The sequence below is a fragment of the Peromyscus maniculatus genome, chromosome X (assembly GCF_049852395.1).
Source record: "Peromyscus maniculatus bairdii isolate BWxNUB_F1_BW_parent chromosome X, HU_Pman_BW_mat_3.1, whole genome shotgun sequence".
Classification (NCBI taxonomy): Eukaryota; Metazoa; Chordata; class Mammalia; order Rodentia; family Cricetidae; genus Peromyscus; species Peromyscus maniculatus.
This window is the reverse complement of record NC_134875.1, coordinates 72,999,335-73,019,449: the sequence shown is the minus strand read 5'-3', so window position 1 is coordinate 73,019,449 and position 20,115 is coordinate 72,999,335. Positions and strand designations below refer to the sequence as shown.

Genomic DNA, 20,115 nt, shown 5'->3' with positions numbered 1-20,115 from the left:
AAGTCGCTCAGATTTTCTAAAGCTTCTCCTACCTAATAATGATAATGTACCATCATTGGGATCAAGAAATCCAGTAAAACACACAGTCCCTAGGATCTTGTTGCATTAAATTATTTCTTGACTATCTTCTTTACACATTCCCATCAGCCTCAGGGACCTGATCATTAAATCTTGCCTCTCTCGCGCCCAGTTCTTTAAATAATGTCTATCTATCTCCATTGTCTTCCAGTCCCTAATATTCAGAAAATGATAAACAAATGTCCCTAATGGCTCATATTAGCCAGTCCATCAAAGACTTGTGTCCCTTACATTATCTTAGATTATGAAGCTTTGGTCTTTAATGAGGAATGATTATTTACATTGTTTACATTCTATCCTCAGAATGATTGACTCCATGTCCAAGAACATGAGAGACTCTTTCACTTTTGCTTTAAAAGTTTCTCTGAATTTCTGCCACCCTCCCACACCCAGTCCACTCATGTAGATCTCATCCACTTCTCCTTCACAGGATCATCCATGTGTCCCTCCTAGGGTCTTTCCCTGTTAGCTATCCTCTCTGGAGTTGTGGCTTGCAGTCTTGCCATCCCTTCCCTCACATTTAGTATCCACTTAGGGTCTGAAGAAGAACACTTTAACATAGAATATGTTCATATGACTTTTTCCCATTATAGTAATTCCCTTACACAATGAGTAAGTTCCAACAGGCTGCCATCTTAACATCAATTACACTTCATATTATGCACTACAGTGGCCATACAGCAACAACTGCTACAGTGTTTTACCATTAATCTTGTCTTTTTGTGCAATATATGCTTAAGGACTGCAGTATATTCTCTAATCACTGGTCTGTTCATTTTCAATACTTCCTAATACTAATGTGTTAGACTACAGTTATTAAGTGTACAACTTCAATCATAAGGAAGACAGTGCTATCTAGGTCTTCCCCTGAAGAACACACAGCTCTCTAATGTTGTTTATCAACACAGACAATAGAGCAACCTCTTTAACAAGGAAGCACATCATCTCATACCATGTGAGGAAAGGCACACATGTTGAGATGGTCCAGGATGACTCTACTCCCTTATAATGATCACCATCAGTTGGATATATCAACACCCATTTAAGGAGTCCATGTAGCCAATCTTACCCAGTTTATCTTTGGTTCTGTCAGGCTTTATCTTTATTTGTGTTTGTGTGATTTTCCCCCCTTAGGAGATGAAAATAATGTTTATTTATCTCACAGGATGGTCACCCACAAAGAACCAAGTAAATTATCAAATTACCCCTCAAATCTTGCTTAAGGAACCATTAAATGTACTGGACTGATTTGTAGAAGTGCAGTTGAGGAGTTACTTATTGGAGCATAAGTGATTTAAAGTCAACCTTGTTATTGAGAAGTACACCACAGTATTGGTGACAATTCAAGAAAGCTATAACTATGAAGCTCCCTTCACAATTTACAGACAGATTAAGTTGACCAAAGAATCTATTCTCAACAGCAATTGTTACTACTTATGTATCCTTTGGAAGGAACTTTTGTAATCTTACTTGAGGAACTTCATGAGTTTTGTTTCCTTTCTGAATCTTATAAGCCTCAACACTCCAGGATGGACTGTTACAATCCAGGGGTAATAGCTACAAAAAAAAACTTGAAAAAAATATGAAAATGAAATAGATATAGAACAATAAAAATGACTTGGATATTTTAATACCATTTAGGAATTTAGTCATTGTACTTTGCTAGTTTAATAAGACTCAATCATGAATAGGTTTCTTATAAGACTGTATTGTGGCATAATAGCTATTTGTGTGAATATGAATCATGCTATATTCAAACATTTTCATGTGATTTCAGTCAAATTAGTTGATCTCCTTGTGTCTTAGTTTGCCTCATCTTACAATAAAATGAGGATTATAACTATGCCTAGTTCAGGGTATTAACATAATGCTAAATGATATAAAATTTGTAAACATGTTTGAAGTAATTCTTTGTATATTGTGTTTCATATGTATTGGGAAATGTTAATTTATTATGTTTTATAGTCCATAATTCATATAGTAATAGCCATGACTAATATGATCTATAACTAGACTGCAACAGAATAGCTTCCCTTTAAATAGGTTCTTATGAGAGATTCCTTATTAGTATGTGGGTTCTAGTTTGCACATCCATTAGGTTCATTTTCATACATGGGTCCCTCTCTCTTGCCTTAGTGGTTGCTTGTGCTTTGATTCTGAAAATAAGTGGGCTCTATTTAGTTGGGGACTAGAAAAGGGTACACACAGTACTTTTTAAGATTTCATTTTAATTGTGTGTGTGTGTGTGTGTGTGTGTGTGTGTGTGTGTGTGTGTATTTGTGTCTGTGTGGGTATATGTATACAGTTGTCTAAAGAAGAGCAGAAACTGGAGTTACAGGCAGTTATAGTCTATCTGACCTAGCAGCTAGATGGGAACTTGGATCCTCTAAAGAAGTATATGCACTTATCTGGAGCCATGTTCCCAGTCCATGGGTGCACATACCAATATGAAAGTTGATCTGTACCTTTCTCTGAGGGAGAAGTTTCTTCAGTGACAGTCACTGGAAAGTTGTCATTGCTCCAGTAAATAACTTTCAACTTCTGCCTGGACAAAAGAATAATTTAAATCTGTGACTCACATATGAAAAGAAAGCATGAGAATAAGAGGTAAGAAGGGTTTGAGTGAGATAGGAAGAGAGATAAGAAAGGGTAATGTGGATTAAAAACTACTAAAATTCATTATATAAATGTCTGAAAATATCAAATGAAAAAGGAAAGACAATGTTGAAGTAAGGCCATAAAACCATATGAGTTATGAGGAACTAAAAATATTTGTATTAAAGTTAAGAATTTAATGTTTGTTAAGCTTGGACAATTGTTTTCAATGTCAATAATCAGCAATACAAGCTTTAATTCCAAAAGTAGAAAAGATAACAGTTTCAAACAAATGTTTGCTTTAGCTGTTCTTGTTATTTTGTCAGAAACTACGTTGGGAATGTTGCTATGCCAAGCACATAGTATATTTTAGTTCTGGCTCAAATCCTTTTAGTGTCAGCTCAGCTATTAGCATTTGTAGCTAATAAGTAATATAACCATAACATGAGTTGGAAATTGTATTATAATCATTAGCCTGGCAAGTGTTACATATAACTGTATGTGGCAAGATTCTGAAGGCAAAAATCATGACTGTTACATAGGTATAATCCATGTTTGAGTCTCTGGTGCCTTGAATATTATTTTCTGCATTTTTCAGAAGCTTTGCAATGCCTTTGCGCCATAGTTTTCTCTGATAAATCTAAGGAATTTAAGGAGGAAGCAGTTATCTGGCTGTTTACCAATATCATCTGTTTAGCTGTGTTTCTAGTTTGGCTGAGCAGCTGGCAATTAATGAATTGATAGGAAATGGTCACAAGGCAGTGGCATTAGCATGTGAACATCTGGTATTAAAATTAGTCAACATGGGGGTTTTTGTGATTATTTGAATTTACTGAAAATGACTACTTAAATCTTATTCTAAGTGTTCTATAGCAAAACAAAGCTATTACTATCTTTCAGGACATGAGATGAAGATACACTGAATCTGAAGGGGGGTTGTTTATCTTTGTTTGTTTATTTCCTTGGGTGGGTGGCAGAGTTCCAAGTCCACAACATAATTTAGAAGCCATGTATTTTCCAGTGAATATGCATTCTACCACTTGAGTCCTATGCTATAAACAGATATTGAAGTTTATTCCCTTAATCTGTCATCCTCTTCCACGATAAATCACATAGGAGAGGTGAGAGGGCCCTTTATCCAAACATTACATAGGTACACATTTAGAGTGTCCAGAACATTTTAGATTTTTCATGATTGTATGTTCCAGCTGTACTCCAAATCTGGCATCATCTCTATTGCACAATATCAGTTGCCTTTTCCAAATTAGGGTTGATATTATCATTTCCAAACCTAACAAATGAAAACCCCTAATATCTAAAGTATTCTTTCTTATTTGTAAATTAGTTAGCCACCTGTGCAGGTAAAAGATAAGAGTTATTGTTTCATAAATTACTAAATCCATATACATATATACATATTCATAAGTCCCATCCTAGAATAGGGAAGTTCACAATTGCCAAACAGCCCTTTTTTTCCTACTTCTCCCCAATAGACTCCTACCTTATTTTATTCTAAGTTTGTGAAAAATGATGTGCTCATTTATGTAACTTAAATAAAGAAGTGAATTTGTGATTGTGAAACACATACTGAATGTTAACACAGGTTTATGAAGATCCATAACATTTACTGATTTTATTACTTTAACTATCAATTGTCTAGCTATCAAATTCTACCCTAGAATTAGTGGTAATTTAAGTGAGCATCAACAATGAACAAACCTTTTATTTCCCCCCTTTGTTTTGTTAGTAAAGTCTGTCAAGTTTCCAGCTATTCTGTTTCTGTAGAACTCTGGTGACAGTAGAGAAAGATCATGTCAACCACATATAAAATAGCAGGACAAACACATAAATAAAATATCTAGCTTCCAAAAGCCACCCTTAAGAAGTGAAATACCATTAAATCTTTTAGGAACACATCAATAGATTAATACTTGGAAATGTTATTCCAGTTTGACTTTAACTCAAATTAAATAAAAGTGAAAAGGCAAACTATATATTGCATACTTCCATTGAGTGCTTTAAAAAAATAAAGTATCAGAATGAAAAGATCAACAATGTGGTAGTCATTATTAAGAGGCAATGAATTACATGTGTACTTGCATTGAATCAAATGACAGAGATATCTAATTCAAACAAGTAAAAGTATATATTGAGATGAAGTAAATGATCCCCATAAAATGATTGATACTTTAATGCTAACAAAGTAAATTTTACAAACTCTTCCTGTGTTGAACCCTGTAAAAACTGAATATTCTAAGAATTTCTCCTTCTCTCCCTGAATAATCAATATATTTTCAAATTATTTAATATGATCTTTGTCTTCCTTGACCATTTGTGATACACCTCAAAATAAAGAAATTGTATGTTATTTCTGATAGTGACGCTTTGTTTTTAATTTCTAACCATTGAACAGTATAAATACTTGTTAGATTTGGAGTTATGGTTAAAGATATTTTACTAATTGTAGGAAAAAATAAGGAATAATTATGTGCTAATATAATGATTTCAGAAATTCTCCTTTGCTGTTTTGAGTCTAGACAATTCTGCAATGCTTTTCAGGAGCTACAGCTGTTTTTGATGGGATGTGAATGAAATACATGAAGAGGAACAGGGTTGTAAAAGTCATAAATGACACATAAAATGAAGTCATCAATGAGTAAAAATGATTGGGGCTTTAGATTTATAATTTTCTTTTTAAATGCCCTTATTGATTTGTTGCAAATACTGTTAACCCTGTATTTGGCAAATGGTAAGGACATTATCACTTGCATTCTCATTTGTAATAAAACAGATTAACTTGCTGTGAAATTTTAACTAGACTGAGACACAACAGTAGCCACCTAATGAACCAGAGCACATTGCAGTTAAGTATTTAAATAGATGCATACTGATTATGGGGCTAAAAAATGGTTGTGTTTACTTGCAAAGAAGAAATTGTTCATAGAGCTATCATCATTTTGGGGAAATTAACCTCCTAGTTTCATAAAGATTTTTTTGAAACACTCCTAACTATAAATTGATGTATGACATTGGACTTCTCTAAAGTGATTTGAAATATAAAAAAATTATCAGACTTTCAGTTGATTTAGAACATTTTTACTATTCTTTTTATAATTTTTATTAAATTTGTTCTTTAAAAATTCATATATTTGTATAACACATTCTGATTAATCTCAGACTATTCCTTCTTATCTGCCTCTTAGGTTGACATGCTCCCTTCTTAATTGTCCCTCTCACACATTTATATACTTTTGTTATGTTTTGTGAGCCACTGGATTTACACAGGACCAACAGTGTGACTATGAGTTTAAAACTGTACAGTGGAGCCTGGTGGGACATGTTGGACTAGTGAATACTTTGGCCAGTTAGCCATGGACACTAATTAGCAAAGCAATACTTTTGTAGCTGAGTCTACCATGCTGATAATGGAGATATTGTCATTCTTTAGTACAAGGAATCTACTTGAAGAGTCAGAGAGTGAAAAGAAAGTAAAAGAGATGGGAGTGATAGAAAAAATGCTCCAAGAGAGACCATTGATATAAATGAAAGAAAAAAATAGACTCATGATACAGGTAGATACCTTGATAATTTACAATAATAAGTACATTATATAATGTATATGTATATATATATAATGTGTAAGTGATATTTAGATATATAAGTGATGGTTGAATTTTTTTGTGCTGTATCATTTCTTCCTAGCATTTTACTTTAGTATTCTATTAGTTGTTGACACCTGAGATCAACTGATACTACTTGGAATGCATGATGATGAACCTTTAGAGATTCTACCCACCCTCCATTAAAAGTTTTCCTTCTGTAAGCAATATACTACTAGACTTTGAATGTCTTACAGATTTGGGAAATCACCTAAAAGAAACAGAGTTTAAAAGAATGTATCCTGTGGGATACACCACCCTCTATTAATATAATTCTAACTACATGACATTAGTTTCTTAAAATTATTTTTTAAGTATTTAAGTCCATGTAGTGTGCTGTGTGCACTTTCAGGATAAGTGAGAGGTGAATATTTCCAATGCTATTGCCAAAACATTCTGGGTGCTTTAAGTGCATTTGTGGATTATTTTGTGTTTCATTTTGTGCCAGGAGCGGATCCCAGAGAGTCCTTCTCCTGTTCCCTCTCTTGAAGAAAATCATCGCCCTGGGAGCCAGACCTCCTCTCACCCGAGCAGCAGTGTGTCCAGCTCTCCATCCCAGATGGATCATCCTTCAGAGAGAATGGGTGAGTGTCTGCCCTGAAGCAAGTAATTGGGAGATAGTCTTTCAGGCAGTTCCACATCCCACAACTGAGACAAGAGGAAGATCCTGGAGGAGCTGCCACTTCTTTCATATAAATGACTTTTGAAGTAATCATGGTTTTTGAAGTAATACAGAAAACAATGTAAAGTGTCTGAATTGCTTCCCTGAAAGGTCTTCCTTTAGTGTATCTCTCAATTTCATGGGACTGATAGATATCATGAGATTATTTTTCGTACAATATAAGTATCCAATGAATATGTTGATATGTACCATCTATTATTATACATAACAGGTACAGCATCTCTGGGATATTTGAGATAAAATACCCTTCAGTCATTTAAAAGTACCTAAAAAGCAAATCAACATACACTATGCTACAATGTTTGAAAATGTTTTTCTCTACGTTTTTTTGATTCCTACGTTTTACATCTTAGAAATTGGTTGTGAGAGGGCCTATAAGACACTTGAATTCATGCAGAGGACTTTTATAGTAGCTATCTTTAAATTTTTGGGTAGACCATTTAGGCATTATTACTTTCTCTTCCTATAATATGGAAGTATTTTCTTCCATGACTGTTACACTGAATTATTATGGGATCATATAACCTTGACTCTGAGGGAAAAAACATTTTACAAAGTAAAAGGACTAAGGAAATATGAGGAGATAAATATATTTTTGCTTTTCTTTTACTTTGCTTAACACTTTATTCTCTATGATCTTACTCATCTATACAGAAATTGTCAGAACACTCAGCTATAATAAATTCTCAGTGTAAAATAATTATGCATTATTTTTGATGGGTAAAATGTTCATAGCTCTATTATATCTACACAATCCAGTATCCTATGTATGTATTTCCTTGAGGGAAAATGATTTTTTTTTTGCTTTTTTTGTCAGCAAACTATCTTTGGCAATATTTTATGTCTTCTAGATTTTTACAGCTCATATTAGTGCTTGTTTTACGCTCTCCCAAACAATTGGACTTTGATGGAAGAGAGGAATTTAGGAGAATAGGATATGTGTTTTGTTCTAGATTTGTACTATGGAGGGATAAAGATAATTTCTCCTTTGTGGAACTTCATCCAAGTGTATGTGTATCACTGTTATATATTGCCTGAGTTCTAGTTCCATACTTAGCTCAGTGATTCTTAAACCAAGATCTATATTATAATCACCTGTGGAGTTTTTTCAGCACACTATGAATTTAATTCACTTGATCTAGAACACAGCTCAAGAAGCAACATAATTTTTACCATCTCCTTGGGAGATTCTAATGTCCAGTAAAGTTAAAGAAATGATGAATAACAGCTTGAGGCTACTGGTCTTTAGTGACTAATTTTATCCCAGAAAGAGATATTTATAACTTTCCTCTAGTTTATGGACATAGACTATGTAGTTGTTACAAATGTGAGTAAAAATCATTACAGGGAATATAAGCAAAACAAGAAGCTGTAACTGAATAATTTTAAGGAATCAAGAAAATAAAGCATGTATTATTCTTTGGGATAATTTTGTATTAGGATATTGAAAGAAAATTGGAATGTTATCTATATCTCTATAATTTTTATCTATCTATCTATACAGGAGAGAATCAATTATTGAGTACTGGATACAAATTGAACATATAGGGAAACATATTGCTGAATGATATGGCATAAGAGAATGGGTAACTTACACTTCAACGTAAACTAAAATATTTCATAGACAATTTAATATCTTAGAAAAATTATTGACAAATAGTGTATATGTAATTACAGTGATTGGTCACTGTATGCACATTTCACAGCTGCTTAAGCATAACAGAAATATTATCTACAATTAAATGGAAAGGTTTAATAGATTTTAGCTGTAAAGTGACTGTATCTTATTTATAGAAGTGTGTCAATGAAATATGACTACAGAGAATGAAATGATAAATTGCTAATTAGTATGTTTTGCTTCCTTGAGTATCAATGTTTTGCAAAAACTCACAATAAGTGCCAGAAAATTATATTCTACTATCAATTATACATATATTTGGGAAATTCTCCATGGTAAGTTGAAGGCTAAATTATTTTAACCTCATGATTTATTATGTGATAAATTATTTTCTGAAGTATTTTGAGGAAAGTATTATTAATGGAGCTAAATACTAATTTGTATGTTTGTTTAAAAGAAGAAATACATACATGATTTAAATGCTATATATTACCAATAGTGCTAGTACTAATTATGAATGATACTTTAAAAATCACGTGATTAGTCAGCACACTTATTTTCAAGATATATGGGTATCATAGCAAATCTTTCTTATGTTGCAAAAGTATATAAAATATATATTAGTTGTTGCATTATGTTAGCAATTTATGTGCTTCTATGAATTTTTTTGCAGATTTTGCATGAAAGTATACTGAGTACCCTTTTTCATTTTTAGTTATGATGCCCAATAATAGAGAAGAACTTATTGTTGACCAAGATAATGGACAAACCATGAAAAAAATCCAAAGGGATAATAAAGGTAAAATGATTTTGGCTTATTTGATATATGTATGAAGATCAAACTCTAAACACCACAGTATTGTGTTTCTTGTCCAAATCAGAGTAGATTAATAGTCATATTCTGAAGACATATGAAATTTGGATATATCAAATGAAATCTTGCCAAGATAATCTACTGAGTAATTATTTGGAGTACAGATAGATATGTCCTCAACCAGGCTTATGATCTGCTGAAGCATATTAACTTAAACTATATCTTTGTAGAGGATAGGGAGTAGAACAATTTAAAGTGATTCTCCCTGGAACTGAAAGCTAAAGACATAAAAATATAGGAGGATATATAATCATTTGTTATAAGCTATGCATTATTGCTGACATACTGAGTTGAATATTAACTCACACTTTTATATAAGATTACTAAATTATCTGTTTTTACTTTATAGAAGGATATATATTCTATCTCTATTAAAATGTCCATATTATTCAGAAAATTAGATTCAGTATGATGAATAGTTAATGGACAATTCTCTCTTTCTTCTGGAGACTTAACTTGCTTCATTATTACCTAGATGAGCATTTTAGCTTTAATTTGGAAAAGTGTATGATTTTAATTTCATTGATCCATGGTTGGTTTCCTTGCCACATGTTTAGTATTTTCTTAGCCAGACACTGAAAGACTATACCCTTTGGGACTCTACTGTGCATATGATTGATTACAGAATAGTTGTCAGGCTGTAACAAGTCAGGTTCGGTATATTAGAGTGCTTTAACTCTTATTCAGGTAATGAAATTCTAGCTAACAAGATAGAGCTCTTTGTATACTGCTGGAACATGAGGATATAGGCACATCAACTTATTTTCATAAAACACATAGTTAAATGTATTTCCTTATCTATTGCTTTGGAATGGCACAAATAGTTTGATCATATACTGATGAGGACAATAATAGACAGTAGCTAGCATGTTAAACTACATCCAAATTATAATGGAAAGTTTTCCTTAAAAAATGGCTTTTCATTTCACCTTCTACTCATTGTATTTGAGATAGTAAGGCAAATGTATTCTTCTCAAATAGACTTCAGTTACTGAAAGGGAACAAGTTACTGTGTATGTCTTAACATTTATTAAGTATGACAAGTAAGCAGTTTATACAACTGTAACAAACATATGCTTTCACATCTGCTTTGAATATCATCATGTTTTTATAGATGATTAATAGCTCTGGAAAATATAAAATGCCAACATTGCCATTATTAACAAAATTCCAAAAATGAAGAAATGCTGCTATTTTTCATGTAGCCTACTGATTTCTGCACCTGGCAAAACTGTGTGATTGCTATTATAATAAATGCCTCAAATGATAACTTGCATTTTGCATGGGACTTTAATATGTGAGCATGTAAAAGTTTATGCATTCTAGGATTTCCTGACAGAAAAATCCATTCAGACTGTATCCAAAATGACTCACCAACCTGACATTTTTTTGTTTGAAGAAAATGTTCTAACTAAACTGACCAGTCATTGAAATTGAGTGTTTGATTTTATCTTTTTATAGACTTTGCCAAATAAATTAACCAAGTCAATTGCCTATTATGATATTGTGCCACATGGTCCCTTTGGTGGTGACTTCATCATCTTTTCACCTCTAAGACTCCTCAGTACCAAAAAAAAAAACAAAAAAAAAACTGGAGGGTTTTTAATTTAAAAATAATCACAAAAATTCTTTTCTTCACAGCATTAATGCTTTGATATATTCTTAAACTGTTGGACAATTAGAAAGTATGAACTAATATTCACTTCTATTTGGTCCATTTATATTGTATTACATAATATTTTAAAGTTCAGTGCTCATCAAGACACAATTTAGTGGTGATTGTAAAAACTCTGCAGGTTATTTAAACTATAAAACATGGAGCAAAATTACAAAAAACGCTTTGGAATTCTATGTGGTATAATAACATTCTCCTAACACACTGATAGTAAGTCTGGTCACATGTAGAAATAGTGGGAAAATAAATATGTCACATATTCCCAAGCATGAGCCCACTGAAACAGCTTTTGAATCAATTCACAGAGTAGTACCAACGAAAATCTAGTACTTTAAAATGATTAGAATATAATAATCAAAGTTGGATTTTATTTAGAAAAATACTGTATTTCTATTTACTCAAATAAGAACAAATTATAACAATAAATTTGCAATACAATAGTGTAAATAATATCTATTTAATTTGATGTTAACCTTTATTTGCTAAGTAGTCTTAGGTAGTACACTAAATATTTTAAAAGTGGTGGTATTGTAAACTAACCAAAATAACTATTTTGTGTGGAATAATTACAATAGTTTTAGGTAGTGAACTAGTATTTAAAAGGAGTAACACTTTAAACTATCCAGATGTTTGAAATAATTATTATTCCTGCTTAAAATTACAAATGTAAATTCTATAGATTCTAATTTTGTTCTAAGAGAAATTAATGTATTGAATCAAGGAAAATTTAACTTTGTAAATAATCTTCATAAAAACTTCAGTTAATAAAGAACAGCAGGCTTGGAGAGGAGAAACTGTGATCATAATATCAATTAAAAATATATATAATAGAAACGAAAGAGCAAGAAAAGACATTATTTTTTAGCTTCGATTTTTTTAATTTAATTTAATTTTATTTTACAATACCATTCAGTTCTACATATCAGCCACGGATTCCCCCGTTCTCCCCAACCCCCTCCTCCCAGCCCACCCTCCATTCCCACCTCCTCCAGGGCAAAGCCTCACCCAAGGACTGAGATCAACCTGGTAGACTCAGTCCAGGCAGGTCCAGTTCCCCCCTCCCAGACTGAGCCAAGCATCCCTGTATAAGTTCCAGGTTTCAAACAGCCAACTCATGCAATGAGCACAGGACCTGGTACCACTGCCTGGATGCCTCCCAAACAGATCAAGCCAATCAACTCTCTCACCTATTCAGAGGGCCTGATCCAGTTGGGGGCCCCTCAGCCTTTGGTTCATAGTTCATGTGTTTCAATTAGTTTGGCTATTTGTCCCTGTGCTTTATCCAACCTTGATCTCAACAATTCTCACTCATATAAACCCTCCTCTTTCTCGCTAATTGGACTCCTGGAGCTCCACCTGGGGCCTAGCCGTGGATCTCTGTATCCAGATCCGTCAGTCATTGGACGAGGTCTCTAGCACGACAATTAGGGTGTTTGGCCATCCCATCACCAGAGCAGGTCAGTTCGGGCTGTCTGTCAACCATTGCCAGCAGTCTATTGTGGGGGTATCTTTGTGGATTTCTGTGGGCCTCTTTAGCTCTTTGTTTCTTTCTTTTCTCATGCTGTCTTCATTTACCATGGTCTCCCATTCCCTGTTCTCCCTGTCTGTTCTTGATCCAGCTGGGATCTCCCGCTCCCCCAAGCTCTCTTTTCCTCGACACTTGCCCTTCATTATCCCCACTCATGTCCAGGCTGTTCATGTAGATCTCATCCATCTCTGTCATTGGGTGATTGCCATGTCTTTCTTGGGGTCCTGCTTTCCAGGCAGCCTCCCTGGTGATGTGAGCAGCAGTCCAGTCATCCTTGTTCCACATCTAGTATCCTCCTATGAGTGAGTACATACCATGTTTGTCTCTCTGAGTCTGGGTTACCTCACTCAGGATGATTCTTTCTAGATCCATCCATTTGCCTGCAAACCTCATTGATGTCATTGTTTTTCTCTGCTGAGTAGTATTCCATTCTGGATATGTACCACATTTTGTTTATCCACTCTTCTGTCGAAGGGCATCTAGGTTGTTTCCAGGTTCTGGATCTTACAAACAATCCTGATATGAACAGAGTTGAGCAAGTGTGCTTGTGGTATGATTGAGCATTTCTTGGGTATATGCCCAAGAGTGGTATAGCTGGATCTTGGGGGAGATTAATTCCCAGTTTTCTAAGAAAGCACCATATTTATTTCCAAAGTGGTTGTAGAAGCTTGGATTCCCATGAGCAGTGGAGGAGAGTTCCCCTAGCTCCACATCCTCTCCAACATAAGATGTCTTCAGTGTTTTTGATCTTAGCCATTCTGACAGGTGTAAGGTGGTATCACAGATTTGTTTTGATTTGCATTTTCCTGATTATTAGGGATGCTGAGCAATTCCTTAAATGTCTTTCAGCCATTTGAGTTTCCTCTGTTGAGAATTCTCTGTTTAGTTCTATAGCTCATTTCTTAATTGGACTGTTGGGCATTTTGATGTTTAATTTCTTGAGTTCCTTATATATTCTGGATACCAGTCCTCTGTCAGATGTGGGGTTGGTGAAGAAATTTCCCATTCTGTAGGCTGTCGCTTTGCCTTGTTGACCATATCCTTTGCTCTACAAAAGCTTCTCAGTTTCAAGACGTCCCATTGATTGATTGTTTCTCTGTGTCTGTGCTACTGGTGTTATATTTAGGAAGTGATCTACTGTGCCAATGTGTTCAAGACGACTTCCTACTTTCTCTTCTAGCAGGTTCAGAGTAGCTGGATTTATGTTGAGGTCCTTGATCCACTTGGACTTAAGTTTTGTGCACGGTGATAGATATGGATCTATTTGCAGCCTTCTACATGTTGATATCCAGTTATGCCAGCACCATTTGTTGAAGATGCTTTCTTTTTCCCATTGTACACTTTTGGCTTCTATGTCAAAAATTATATGTTCATAGGTGTGTGGATTAATGTCAGGGTCTTCAATTCGATTCCTTTGGTCCACATTTTGGTTTTTATGCCAATACCAAGCTGTTTTTATTACTGTAGCTCTATAGTAGAGCTTGAAGTCAGGGATCGTGTTGCCTCCAGAGGTTGTTTTATTGTACAGGATTCTTTTGGCTATCCTGGGTTTTTTGTTTTCCATATGAAGTTGAGTATTATTCTTTCCAGTTCTGTGAAGAATTGTGTTGGTATTTAATGGGGATTTTATTGAATCTGTAGATTGCTTTTGGTAAAATTGCCATTTTTAATATGTTGGTCCTGCCTTTCCATGACCATGGGAGATCTTTCCATTTTCTGACATCTTCTTCAATTTCTTTTTTCAGGGACTTAAAGTTCTTGTCATATAGGTCCTTCACTTGCTTGGTTAGTGTTACCCCAAGGTATTTTATGTCATTTGTGGCTATTGTAAAGGGTGATGTATCTCTGATTTCCTTCTCATCCTCTTTGTCAATTGTATATACGAGGGCTACTGATTTTTTTGAGATGATCTTGTATCCTGCTATGTTGCTGAAGGTGTTTATAAGCTGTATCAGTTCCTTGGTTGAATCTTTGGGGTCACTCAAGTATACTATCATGTCATCTGCAAATAGGGAAAGCTTGACTTCTTCCTTTCCAATTTGTATCCCCTTAATGTCCTTATGTTGTCTTATTGCTCTGGCTAGAACTTCAAGTACTGTATTGGATAAGTATGGGGAGAGCGGACAGCCTTGCCTCATTCCTGATTTTAGTGGAATTGCTTTGAGTTTCTCTCCATTTAATCTGATGTTGGCTATTGGCTTGCTATAAATTGCCTTTATTATGTTTAGGTATGCTCCCTGCATTCCTGATCACTCCAAGACCTTTATCATGAAGGGGTGTTGGATTTTGTCAAATGCCTTTTCTGCATTTAGTGAGATGATCATGTGTTTTTTTTCTTTGAGTTTGTTTATATGGTGTATTACATTGACTCAGCCTCCCCACTGCTTGGACGTGTAACACCATACCCTAACTGCCAGAGTTCTTTACATGAGTCCTGTGTCAGATACGAAATTTGAAAGTATGTTTTTCTTTTAAAGGGTGGACTTATTTCATAAAATTCAATTTACTCACCTTTATTCTTTTGTAATACTTTTACTGTCAATTCTAAACTTTATTTTTCCTGGCCATTGATCCTGAAGATGTTTTCATGTGATTTTTTTCTTCATGTTTTTCAGTTTTACCATTTTAAGACTCTCTTCTGAAATGTGATGGGTGTTTACATGTTTTGGTGATTTTTTTAATTCCACAATTACTTGTTAAAAACATCAATGTTTCTACATTGGAGGATAAATTCATACATTTATTTAAAATAAGTAATCTGTATTCATTGCTTGGTGTTCTTCTCTATTTACCCATTTAACTATGCCAGCCTTCTATCGTTACAGTCAAGATAATTTAATTTTATCCTCATAAAACCTCTCTGGATGCACCTTTACAGAATGGCCAGTTAAATATATCCTAGGTGATTCCAAATTCCAGTCAATTTGACAATGAAGATTAACCATGGCATCTTGGTATTATTTATTTCTATTTTATTCTTATTTTTCAATACTGTTATGGAATTATGCAATTTAGGCATTTCTGTATATTTTAATAGCATATCCACAAAAATTCTCTCTGGCATGTTGATAAGAAATACATAAAATCTATAGATAAGTTTAGAGATGATATCTTTACTGTATTATGTAATAATCCATGCACACTCATTTTATTTTTAAGATTTTCACTGATTTCTTTCTGAATGCAAAAACATGCATTCACATTATTTTTGAATAGGTATATATGGTATTCTATTTTCAAGTATCTTCTAATTTGTTTGCCCTTTCCTCTAGTTGTTTACAGCGTTCTTCCAATTTTCTTGTCTTACTCTTTATTATAATATGAAAAATGTTAATCTAACATTGATCTTATAAACTGCCATTTTACTTATTAGATCTATCTGCAAAAAAAGATAATTGTTCTGTGACTTTTTTATTCATATGTTTCTATCTCCTTTAATGCTCATAATGTACTGGGTAAGGTTTTCTTTATTTACTGCATTTACCTGGAAAGAAAGGCTTCTCTGATTAAAGCTGAGAGGGATGATTGTCTATGGGCAAACACGTATATTTAGAGAGCAGCTCAATGCTGTCAATTTATCAATAGAATTAAGTTCTAACTTGGAACCTACATCCTGATTGTGGTCTTTTGAGCAGATTTATAGTAGTAGATATAGATTCTCATAGCTTCATTGTGTCTCAAATCCAATCACCAAGCAAATAGTTATTCCTATAAGAGTTATCCCACTATTGTATATGTGGGCACATCTTTTGTGGTAGGTGGCAGGTTAGTACTGTAATTAATAAGGTTCCCAGCTAGGTAAGGCTATTGATGTATTTTCTCTCCCAGCAGTCTGAATAGCAGCTTCCAGCACTATCAAAGCTAGCTAGCAGAAGGAAGCTTCCAAATAAGATCCAGCATGGTTTCTTAACACCCTGCAACCAAGAAAAATCTCTTTGCTCCTCCTTCTTTCCCATCTTTCCAACACCTCTTCATTCATCCTGGTGGCATTCATAGCCATGGTGTGTGATACAGTACACCCTTTTGTCCAATCAGCTTTACTAGCAAATGTTTATTGCAATGAGTCATTGGTCTGATGCAAGGCTTCTGGTTTCTGGTACACCATCATCATCACTGTATCCTCACTGAAACTCCTCTGAGATATCCCATGGCAGTCCTGAGTCATAGAGATTCTGTGGGTCTCCTTCCACATACTCAGTCCTTTTATGAGCTCCAGCAGGTCCTAGATAGGGTAGATGTTAGGTTGGGCCAACCTCAGGCCTGGTTGTGGGCCTGGGTGGTGGTTGAGTTGTTAAGTTCAGGCCACTGGGGCTGCTGCCCTCAGGCAAGGGGCAAAGCCAACTCCCCTATACCCATGCCATTACTGTCAGTTATCCCTTGCCCATGGTGAACCTTTCCCGAGTTCAGGAGTCAGCTCACCCATGAAGATCAGACTAACTCTCCTGCTGGAGTGTCCAGAGAGGGGCAATGACAACTATTCCAGGGCCAGCAAAGATCAGATAGTTTCAGCATGGCCCTCTGATTTCATCATACATGGTTCCTATGATCCCATGAGGTGACACAAGCCACAGGCATCAACACAGACCCCAGCTGTAGCAGGACCATGGACTGAGACATGGCTCTCAACACCAGCTTGGGTCCAGATGACATCCTGACTTCAGATGAAAGCACAGGACACTCAGATCATAATGGCTCTAGTGGTGGCATGGTTGCTGGACACCAACAAGGCAAGGTTGCAGCCTGACCCCAGGTTTCCATGTAACCTTTGGTGGCAACAAGGACCTCAGACTTCAACACAGACCCAAGCTGCAGTAGGACCACTGACCAAGACATGGTCCTCAGTAGCAGCCAGGTCTGAATGTCACCATTGCTCCAGGTGACAGTTCAGGTTTTAGATTGGCACAGTCCCAGTGACAGTATGGCCCTCAGACACTAACATGGCCCCAGATCCTGGGCATCCACATGGCCTTCAGTTGTAAGAGGAACCTCTGACATCAATACAGACCTTGGCTGTAGTAGGGCCATGGACCCAAACATGGCCCTCAGCTGCAAATCTGGCCCATATGTCACCATGGCATCAGATAGCAGTGCAGGCCACTGAGATCTGTATGGCTCTGGCTGTAACATGGTCTCAAGACATCTTTAATGCCACGAGTTTTAGCCCAAACCCTGGAGCCTCCATGTGGCCCATGGTGGCAACACGTGCCATAGATTTCAACACAGATACTGGCTGTGGTAAGAACACATACCCAGACATGGTCCTCAGCAGCAGCTCGGAATGGCCCATGATTTAAAGGAGTTTTTTAGGTTGGGAAAGGTATATTTAACTCATTTTTTAATATACCTTGCTTTTTAAATTATTTATAAAACAGTCAGATTCCTCATGGCTTGTGTATACTGCTATCATTTTAGTAGCCTTCCCAAACTGCTTTACCTCCCTTATTTACCTACTCAGTCCCTGCTTAAATCTTTCTGCTTAAATCTTAAATCTTTCTGTATTATCTCTTACTTTTAGGCAATCACCTACGAATGACCTCTTTCTAGATTTCTGGTTTTTATAGGGACCCTAAATTGAACACACAAACTTAAATATTTGAATCTAGGATTCACATATGCAATCTGGTGCAACAACTTTGGAAATCTTTGTGGATATTTATTTAAAAGCTGGGAATAGAACTACCACTACCAATTTTCCACACCTGGTATACCCAAAGAACTATATCCCACTACTGAGATACTCACAGATTCATGTTTATTGGTGATCTATTCACAATAGCTAGGAAATGGAAACAGTCTTGGTATATATCAAGTGATAAATGGATAATAAAAATGTGATATGTCTACACAGTGAAATTTTATTACACTTAAAGAAAAAATAAAAGTATGAATTATGCAGGTGAATTAATAAAATAGAAAACAATATACAGAATGTAGTAACCCAGACCAAGAAAGTGTTTCTTGTTCTTCTTTAATATATATGGCTTACTAAAATTTTATTTGAAATTTATTAGTTATGACCAGGAGGGATATTGACTTGCAGCATTGTCTTATAATTATTTATCTTCTTGTATTTACTGTAAAGCACACATTTCAAAAATAAAATTTTATGTGTTCCATTTTCTATTTCAGTATATTATCATATAATTGTTAATTCTTCTTAACATACTAATAGAATTCTTAATTGAAATCATTTATGCTTGTAGATTTTTAATTGACACTATTGATTTTTGAAATTTTCCATTTGGTATCTTTGGGTCATGTTTTTCTTATATTTAATTTTAATGATATTTTTTAATAGAAATAGATTTACATTACTTTCCCCCTTCCTTTCATTCCTGCAGATCCTTCTATTGACCCTCTCTCAAACCCCTTATGTTGCTGGAGAGCTTCTCTCCAGGTTCCCCAAGCCCCGCAGTCCCACAATCCACTTATAAAATAATCACTCAGACGCTTATATCACTTATAAACTGTATGGCCGTGGCAGGCTTCCTGCTAACTGTTCTTTTATCTTATATTAACCCATTTTTATAAATCTATACCTTGCCACGTGGCTGGTGGCTTCCCAGCGTCTTCACATGCTGCTTGTCCTGGCGGTGGCTGCAGTGTCTCTCCCCTCAGCCTTCCGCTTCCCAGAATTCTCCTCTCTCCTTGTCCCACCTACTTCCTGCCTCGTCACTGGCCACCAGTGTTTTATTTATATAGAACAATATCCACAGCACTTGCCCTTTTTTCTTTTTTTTTTTTTTAAAAGGAAGGTTTTAACTTTAACATGGTAAAATTATATATAACAAAACAATTACCGAGGAAGAATTATAGTTACAATATTAAAGAAGATGTCCTATCTATCTTATATTTGTGAGTTTAAGGTTTCATATCTAACTTATCTTTTATCATAACTGAGGAAATTACAACTATCTAGTTTTCAACCACATCAAAGACCTGAGAAGGAACATAATGGTACCTGAGAAATGGTAGATGGATGCAAGCAACTTTCGGGAATCTTGTAAGAGTAGACCAAGACAGCTGGCAGCCTGGACAGTCACCTAATGTTTCTCAGCATTGTTGGTGCATTCAAATTGGCTACAGGCCTAGAGTATCTGACAGACCATTTTCAGAAGCAGGAATTCTGAAAGACCATCTTACCCTGTCTTGGAAGAGTACAGTGGTCGCTTTCCTTGTGTCCCGCTTGTCCAGAAAGGACAGCATTGCATTTGTACTGTCAGCCATCAAGGCAAGGGCAGTTCTTTGCCCAGTAGGCCATTTTGTGCCAAAAAGACAAACTTCCAAATGGAAATGTCTTAGAAGCCCAACATTCTCTCGGGATCAATTGGTGCAGCCAGGAGCAATTGTGTCTCACATCAACAGAATTTTAAGTTATTTAAATGCCATATTTTCTAGGTCTATGA

General features: G+C 35.2%; 1 protein-coding gene across 7 annotated transcripts in view; it reads left to right on the top strand.

Annotated features, from left to right (window-relative positions):
* Window positions 1–20,115, top strand: part of Dach2 (dachshund family transcription factor 2) — a 497,078-nt gene that overhangs the window by 400,875 nt on the left and 76,088 nt on the right. For all 7 annotated transcript variants that reach the window (XM_076562911.1, XM_076562912.1, XM_076562907.1 and 4 more), the window contains 2 exons: window positions 6,781–6,916; window positions 9,348–9,431. In XM_076562911.1, the coding sequence (XP_076419026.1) occupies window positions 6,781–6,916; window positions 9,348–9,431 (220 nt within the window). The remainder of the gene's footprint in view (window positions 1–6,780; window positions 6,917–9,347; window positions 9,432–20,115) is intronic.